Below are 9342 nucleotides of genomic sequence, written 5' to 3' on the forward strand. Positions count from 1 at the left end.
AACTGAAAATTTAAACAACGGAAGAGGAATATATTTTATGACATTCTAAACGCACAGTATCATATCGATAATTGATCAATATGGCGTTGTATATAAACGGAATAAACAGACGAGAATTAACAAACCTTCAGTTAAGAGAGTTTTTCAAACTTTGTAAATATTAAAATATATATTTGTGGCCAAACTTCGACTTCCTCACTTGTATATAAACGGAATAAACAGACGAGAATAACAAACCTTCAGTTAAGAGAGTTTTTTCAAACTTTGTAAATATTAAAATATATATTTGTGGCCAAACTTCGACTTCCTCACTTTTGCGCATTGTCAAACAAAATAATAATAAAAAAGATTTATATAGCCAGCATTTATTGTTAAAATGAAAGGTTTAACAGTACACCAGACTGTAATGATAAAATAAGCAACTTATACAACAAAGGCTCATTGTTCATTGAACAGTTGTGTCTTCTAGTGTTGTTATATCTTTTAAGTGTCTTAGGTAAGAATAATGTTGTTTCTATCCTCAGCCCGGAGTTCCAGAAGGATATATCTTAGCATGCTCTTCAATTTCAAACTTAACCAAGTAAGTTCTCTTTACCCTTCAAGTTTAGCGTTTCATACTGCAGACAAATCATTTAATTACAAACAAAAATATCCACCAATTATAGGTTTTATTAAGTTGTTTACTAAGTATGCATGAGTTATGTGCGTCTTGTTCCTAATATAATAAGTGTTCGAAGTTATTCATTCATAAAATTTTAACTTATCTCTAAAAGGAATAAAAGTACATTGTTTCATATCGAGTTCATTTAAACATATATTTGTATCTGTCAACAATTTTAAAGAAAGCTTGGCGTTAACGTTTTAATGTGAAAGAGAAAGTTGGGTGTTAAAATATTTCAATATGTCTCAGAAGGTCGGGTGTTCAAAATTAGTTTCTTACTAAGTTTAGAATTTAGAAGCCTCGTTACTCCTAATAAAGGTACATGTTATATTCCTTATTATATCTCACAAGTTTGTATTTTAATACTTTAGACAATTTGTATAGTTCATAGCTATATTTTGTCTCAAAACTATAGAAGGGTAAGATGTTGGAAAACTATTCGAGATTATTAAATTTAGCAAATATAGATAAAACTGTGACATAAATTTAATGTCGAGTCGAAGATGAAAAGCTGAAATGTAGTAAAAAACAGTTTTTCATCATTTAAAGGTCAAATTGAAATCAACTGTTAACCCTGAAGTTAAACGTATTTAAAATTACCGACGTTCCAAGAAATGTCGATCATGCTCAGACTCATAATCGTGGTTATCGTTAAGTACGGTAGTACTTAACTGTAGGGATCATGATGGAACAAAAAGGCGGCTATAAAAATCGCCTGTTTAAAACCACCTTTAAAATGTCTGAACGAATTTTCATCTAAGTAAGTAGGTGTCTTTTCCTGATAAGAGTACAGAAAAATGACGACACTTATCGGTCTAATTATTTCACAGAACTCTTCCGCCTGGGGTCCCAATGATTCCTTTCTTGTACAGAAAAGAATACTAGTATTCATATATATAAAGGACGATGCGCTATTTTGGGCATATACTTAGATTTGAGGGCAGGTTGGTAAAGATCCTGAAAAAATCGAATCGGGTCTACACGTGCCACACGCTTGGTATTGCTGGCGCACAAAAATATAACTAATTAAAATGAAACAGACAAGTATAATAAAAAAATATTTTATAAAATCAAGTAGGAATCGACACGTATATGTATCCTAACTAGCTGTAGTAACATAGAAAGTTTTAATGCTACAAAGACTTATCAAACAAGAAAGTCAAAACTACAAAAGTTGAGTTATATAAAATAAAATAAAAATTATCCCTACTTTGACTCAGCTTAACTTAATTACGGCAATGTGTCAAAGTGGGGATAAATATTTTAATATTTTAACTGTTACGTATTGCAAATTTGAAATAGTTCGAAGCCGATATTTTAGTTAATTTACGCTATTTGCCAACAAGATTGACGCACACCGTTTTCGTTTTTCACACAAATATCTTTTAATATATATACAACAGTACAAGTTACAACTACAATTATTACGAATAATTACCACAAACAAAGTTTTATAAACAACAATTTCACTAACTTACGAACAACGTAGAATATTCTTTCTAGTTCAGAGTTCTAGTTCTATCAGCTTTATATCCAGCGAGTTAACTTGAAGTCGATGTACGTACAATTGCCGAGAAGCTAGCTAGCTTTGTCAGACACTGAATTGTTGGACCATCGAAGTAAGATAATAAAACCACTAATGTCCGATGAGAATTCAGTAATACTTTCGGAAAGATACTAACGTTCGATGAGAATACACCGACGTTCGAAATTTATAACTGTTTCTTGGTCAAATGTCGTAAATTATCCGGTTGATAAGGGTTAGCAAAATCACGATTTATAGCATATTCGGTCATAGCAGGTTCCTAGCCAACTTTTAAACTCTCTCTTTTTTGGCGCATCGCCTTGGCTACTTTTATAGGCACTGGAAAGGTTTTTCTCGATAGTTCGGACAACAATACTGAACTATATTTAACCGGTTACGGAAGTGGATATATTGTCGATTCTTACGTTCACGGATATTCTACAACCTTGGAGAATTGGCGGGAGTTTCGCAGTATATAACTAACACTGTAAGCTAGGCACGTTTTTAAATGTAAACTCAATCCAAAAAATGTTGTCATTAAAATAAATATATAGCAAATTCGTTACACGCAATACATATCCAACACTATAAGTTACGCATATTTTTAAATACAAAGTTAATCTAAACAACTTTCGTATTAAAAATAAACACATGTCAACAAATTCGTTGCATAACTAATTCAGTTTTTGTAGTTCTGAATTTCTTGTTTCAATACTTTTTGTAGCGTTAAACTTTCTATATAACTATAGCTAGTTAGGTTATGTATATGTCAATCCCTACATGTCTTTATAAAATTTCAAAATGTTTATTATATTTATGTACTATTAACCAACACTGCAATTACCATTATAATCAACTTCTGTGGAGCACAGAAATGACACAAATCTTGACAAACATTCTACATACCTTCCACGTGGATATCGATTTACAATGCCATGTTTTCACAAATCAAAGGCAACGAGGGATTTAATAGTTATGTGAAAGAAGGGGACTGCTGTGATTCCAGGTCCTTTTTTTTCCATCTTTCTCTTGAAAACTTGTGAAGTTTCATGAACCTCCAATCATTGTTTGTTAAGTTTTTAGCGTACCATGAGATATGCCCAGCTTCATGACAAGGACTATTTGGATAAGGTAGTAATTTTTTCATACATGGATGTTGCTAGGATTTTTTTCAGAGGTACGTTTCTGAAATCGATAACACACATAGGCCTAAGTAAGCCGAAATAAGTAGCGGTGTGGTTCATTGTCTCTGTATGGCAAGAATAAAGTAACATATTAGTAGACGAGATAGGACTGACAGTTTTTACCGTGACCATCAAAGTGCAGTTGAGGTTCACTAACTTTGCAGACGAAAGCATGTTGCTGTGGATTGGGTAGAGCTGTAGTTTCGGAATCCCATACTGTCCCCAGTCCTCTGTTTTACAAACATTTTGTTTCCTGTAATTCTATGTCACACTATGACTATTCAGCTAGTCTTTAGTCTGTAATTCAGTGTCACACTATGACTATCTCAGCTAGTCTTTAGTCTGTAATTTTATGTCACACTATGACTATCTCAGCTAGTCTTTAGTCTCTAATTTAGTGTCACACTATGACTATCTCAGCTAGTCTTTAGTCTCTAATTTAGTGTCACACTATGACTATCTCAGCTAGTCTTTATTCTGTAATTTAATGTCACACTATGACTACCTCAGCTAGTCTTTAGTCTGTAATTTGTTTAACTATGACTATCTTCGCTAGCCTTGAGTTTGTAATCTAATGTCACACTGTGACTATCTCAGCTAGTCTGTAGTCTGTAATTTAATGTCACACTGTAACTATTTTAGCTAGTCTAAAGTTTGTTAGTTTAAGTCACATTATGACTATCTCAACTAATATTGAGTCTGTAATTTAATGCCACCCTGTGACTATATCAGCTAGTATTGAGTCTGTAATTTTAACTCACATTATGACTATCTCAGCTAGTTTTAATTTATGTTTAAGTTTATAATTTTCATGTAACTGAAACTGCAACATATCAATATTTTAGCGAGTGGTTGACAGGACCATGTTGGATAAGAGAACAAGAAGGTCCAAATATAACATGCAGATGTTCTCAAAGTTCGATACTTGCTGTTATTGCCAGGAAACTCCGTTTTGTGGTGAGTTTCGTTTCTTACTCTCCATTGATTTCTATTTCTTTCATTAAGAGTTCAAAATAGAGAGAGATAGACAGAGAAGTAAGAAAAAAGCGTTAGCTGTTATTTTTCAAGTTTTAATGTGTTGAAGCTAATGTAATTTGTTAAGCCTGATTATGTACCAGTTTTCTATTTTCTCTTTTTATAAAAGTAATTTACATAAAATCAGCAGGGCCATTTTGACTTCCAGGATTCGTTTGTTACAACACAGCAAAGATAACTTTTGGTAATTGACTACCTAAACACAAAAGAGTTGATTTAGTACACGATACTTAGGATAAGCATTGAGTGAATTATGTTGTAGGAAAATGTAAGTATTTCTTTACACTTTACAGTATGTAGGGAAAAAGAAGGAATGCACTACAATTAATAATAACATTTTGTTTATTGATTCATTAATCTTTACTATTTAGGCTTAACTAAGACTTGAAAACCAACTAATATTCAAGAATCAAAGGCATTCTTATTTTCCAACCGTTCGTGGATTAACTGAAAATATCCAAAACAAAAACAATTTTAAAAAAGAGCATGAGTCATTAAGATTTCCAAGTCATTAGCTGCATACTTGAAGACGAGATGCACGTCTGGTTTCGAGATTGTACAGCAAAATTTAACGTAATAATATTATGAATTCAGAAACTGTAGCAGAAGGGGATAAAACCCGGATTGCAACGGTAAAAAATTAAAAATGGTCTTATTTATTTGTTTCTCTTTTGTATTGATTTGAACTCGACGTTCATTGCGATTGCTTTATATTTTGGTATGAAGACTCTCACTTGTTGTTCCAAAGTGGGTCAAAGGTAAGCTTATAATGCTGAAAATTGCTTTTCAGTACTCCTAGTGGGCATAGCATAAATAGCCTATGATGTAACTTTGGTCTTAAATTAAACAAAAATAATCTCCCGTCCTGCCATTTGGTTTTAAATGCTGCTGTCTGTCTCTCTGTCCAGTTTCTTTACATATATATATATATAATAGTAATTTATAGCTTCACACACATATATATAAATATAATAGTAATTTGTAGCTTCATATATATATATATATATATATAATGGAAATTTGTAACTAGTTTCATGTCAGAGATATTTTGGCGTATCGACTTTCTTTTCGTAACTCCTACTTATGATAACTCCTCGTACTTTACAAAACTCTCAAGAACAATCATCAGTTTTAGCGTACAAGTGAACGTAATTCTAAATCATGAACGATGAAGAAAGGTAGGAATAAGGTAGCATAAGGCAAGGTTTTTGTTGGATTAGTAGTTCAGGTGTTGTTTAATATACTACAGGGATCGTGGACTGAAGTACAGAAGCTTGGACCTGCTGTAATGACAGGCTGTGTTGTGTGCTTGCTGGCCGTAATCCTTACTTTTGGCACAACTCCGTTTTACTTCAGGTGAGATAAGAACTCGGTTTAACTATATTTATCTCTGATAACGAGAGTACTTCAAGTGAGTGAAGAAAACACCCACTAGAACTCAGTTTAGTTGTAGTTATCTTTGTTAACGAGTGTACTTCAGGTGAAAGGAACACATTTACTGGAACTCAGTTCAGGGGTAGCTGTTTCTGATAACGAGAGTACTTCAAGTGAACAATTCGTAACCACAATAACTCAGTTTAGACATAGTTATCCCTGATAACAAGGAGAACATAGAAATAGATTCAAAATAATATATATATATATTGCTGTGATTAGGTACACATGATCAAGTTTCAAAGCTCTGATTAAATACATGTGATCAAGTTTCAAAGCTCTGATTAAATACACGTGATCAAATGTCAGTGATATTATTAAATACATGTGATCAAATGTCAGTGCTATGATTAAATACACGCGATCAAATTTCAAAGCTGTGATTAAATACACGCGATCAAATGTCAGTGCTATGATTAAATACACGCGATCAAATGGCAGTGCTATGATTAAACAATTTTTTCAGCAAACACACAGAAGCTCTAAAACAAACCACGAAGGAAAGAGATTAAAAATGTTCCGGAATTCAGAGCAGATTTAAAAAGCATAACAATGAGAAACTGTGCTGAAACACCCAGTAGGAGAGAATTACAAACAAAATCATCTCTTTGTCGCTTATCGCTTTAAGCTCGTCAAGATCTCGCGTATTCTAGCAAAAAAGTCAGTTGAATCTCAATTCAAAAGTGATTTAAAATATTTTTTTCCTGAAACAACCGTTCTTTCTTCTAAAAAGACAAAACTCTTAAAGATATCCTGATTTATGCTAAAGTTAATTACGCTCCTACTCAGTTAGATTATCATCCCTTTAGCAAAGCCTATAAAATCTGAAAGTTCATGAAAACAGGCGACTCTACCTCCAAGAAACAAGATCAACACCACTTTAACATTAATAAAAAGATTCCTTTCACAACATACAACATCTACCAAATCCAGTATAAAAAATACAACCATCAGTATACTGAAAAAATAATATTCTATTAACGTAAAAATAAGACCATCCTGTTGTCTAACCGTTCTATCAATAACACAATGAAAGTGGGTTGAAAACTAAACCAAGTAGAAAAGTGAAAGAAGCCAGTTGGATTGCCCCTATGAATGCTGTCAAGCTTTGCCGAGACTAACCATGTTTCAGAACCACTAGTTTCGATCTTTGATCAGTTCCTTTGCAGATAAAAACTTGGCTGTTTTCTTGACATTCATGTTAGTTATTTCTACATAAGAGAAGTCTATTTTATGTTATTTCTGATCTAACCTAATTAAACTAACATTGATCATCTTGAAGTACCGATGATTTAACTGAAAATTACCTCACCAAGTTTCACACTAACACTTGCTATTCATTCCCAGTTCTCTCCTGAAGAAGGACACTGGTTATCGGGTTTCTCATTTTGTACTAGAATAACATGAAACGATGGTAATGTTCTGTGTAATGTTTACGCTGGAGTGGCGACGATTGTAACATCTCACTTTTCTTTACTTACGAAATTACTGGATATTTATTTTGCTATATCCTGAAATGGCTGTTTTTGCAGTGAACCAACAGACAGGGAATAACTGATAATGCATCTAGTACAACTAGTTTTTATGTATCTTGTTAGTGATTTATAATATTAGTTTCATTAAATGTTTATTGTATGTAATTTATTTATCTTTATTGTTCTTCATTTTTATTTTACATATATTTTAGTATGATAATCATTCTGTATTGTCAGCCTAGTTTATAGATCGAAGACTAACCCATATACCCTAAAATAATCGAACTTCATGAGATATTATTGGGATTATGGCCGAAAATATCAGTAATCAAGTTGGTATCAAAGTGATAAATCAGTGCATTCTAACCATTATAAAAAGAACATTTGACATTGTATAATCCTGGTTTTACTGATACAACAAATTATCTTCGTTTTTTACTAGGTTAGGTTTTATGTCTGATCTATGCAGGCAGCTGGTTTTGATGAGATGTTAGTAATAGTAAGTGCGTAATAGACGTTGTGTAAAACTGCCATCAGTTATATTATAGGTATCAAACGGATAACTTAACCTAAAACGTCATAGACGTAAAAAGTTTTATTAACCATCCTCTACTGTAAAACGGTTTGTGTCTCTGCATGACAGTAACGACAAATTGTCCAACTTTCCGACTTTGATAACCATAGAACTTTCAAGAGTTCTTGGACATATCCCACAACAATCCTTAAACCCTTCACTTCACTAATTTTCCGATTTTTATGACGTTTACAGTCATCTGATGTCTCATACTTTGTTACTTACTGCCTTAATGCTAACAAATGAAACAAACGCACACCGGTTCCATTAAGAAATCTGAACAAACGCCGCGCCTCGTGCTGGCAGTTTCGCTAGTAACATTAAAACACGTATCACACGAGCAAAGACCTGACAGGAAAAGTAGTGTTGTCAAATAGTATCAAAGATGAAGAGAAGATTGTCGTAAAAGTCAACAATAAAGAAAGGATCCATAATTTCTTCCTGTAAATCTCCCCGTTTTGTTTTTTTTAAGCAAAAAAACAAAAAACTTATCTATTTATAGACACTTACGAAAAAAAATAAAAATATAAGCCACTTACTTTTTTAGTTTTACTTGGAGATACCTTTAATTGGAACACAATAACGTGGTTTGTTATACCATGTCACATTGGTTCTATATTGCATGAATTGGCCGTACTTTAAATACTGAGTAACGTTTCACCCTAGTGTCATATGTGAAGTAACGTTTCACCCTAGTGTCATACGTGAAGTAACGTTTCACCCTAGTGTCATACGTGAAGTAACGTTTCACCCTAGTGTCATACGTGAAGTAACGTTTCACCCTAGTGTCATATGTGAAGTAACGTTTCACCCTAGTGTCATATGTGAAGTAACGTTTCACTCTCCTGTCTTATGTAAAGCTTATAATCTCAACTACACACACATAGTAAGATACAGAAGCTAACATTTTGATTTAATTATACACACTAATAAACAGTCGCTTCATATCTTGATAACGATAAAAAAAATCCACAGACATTTGCTATATATTAAGGAAAGGATCGGTTTTAATTAAGTAGATTGAAAGATCTGAAAGATAGACACAGATTGATTCAGATATCATGTAAACGTTTCCTGTTCAGTTTTAGTCTTTTGGATTTCCTTTAGGAACGAACGGCCAGGACTTCCTACAGTAATAGTTAATATCCTGATAGCAGTCGCTGCCAACCAAATAATTATCTTGTTTGGAATTACCGCCACGGATGACGAGGTAAGGCAGACTATCTAACTTCGGAACCGCTCTAATTTTCTCGGGTTAATTAAATCTAACTTCGGAACCGCTCTAATTTTCTCGGGTTAATTAAATCTAACTTCGGAACCGCTCTAATTTTCTCGGGTTAATTAAATCTAACTTCGGAACCGCTCTAATTTTCTCGGGTTAATTAAATCTAACTTCGGAACCGCTCTAATTTTCTCGGGTTAATTAAATCTAACTTCGGAACCGCTCTAATTTT

The 9342-nt window shown here is 33.1% G+C and overlaps 1 protein-coding gene across 1 annotated transcript in view; it reads left to right on the forward strand.

Annotated features, from left to right (window-relative positions):
• Nucleotides 1-528: 528 nt before the first annotated feature.
• LOC106462827 (latrophilin-like protein 1) overlaps nucleotides 529-9342 on the forward strand; it is a 29992-nt gene continuing 21178 nt past the window's right edge. The window contains exons 1-4 of the mRNA XM_013922793.2: nucleotides 529-580; nucleotides 4216-4327; nucleotides 5655-5761; nucleotides 8996-9098. Coding sequence (XP_013778247.2) covers nucleotides 5694-5761; nucleotides 8996-9098 — 171 coding nt within the window. The 5' untranslated portion in view covers nucleotides 529-580; nucleotides 4216-4327; nucleotides 5655-5693. The remainder of the gene's footprint in view (nucleotides 581-4215; nucleotides 4328-5654; nucleotides 5762-8995; nucleotides 9099-9342) is intronic.

This window comes from Limulus polyphemus, unplaced genomic scaffold, assembly GCF_000517525.1.
Source record: "Limulus polyphemus unplaced genomic scaffold, Limulus_polyphemus-2.1.2 Scaffold48, whole genome shotgun sequence".
NCBI lineage: Eukaryota > Metazoa > Arthropoda > Merostomata > Xiphosura > Limulidae > Limulus > Limulus polyphemus.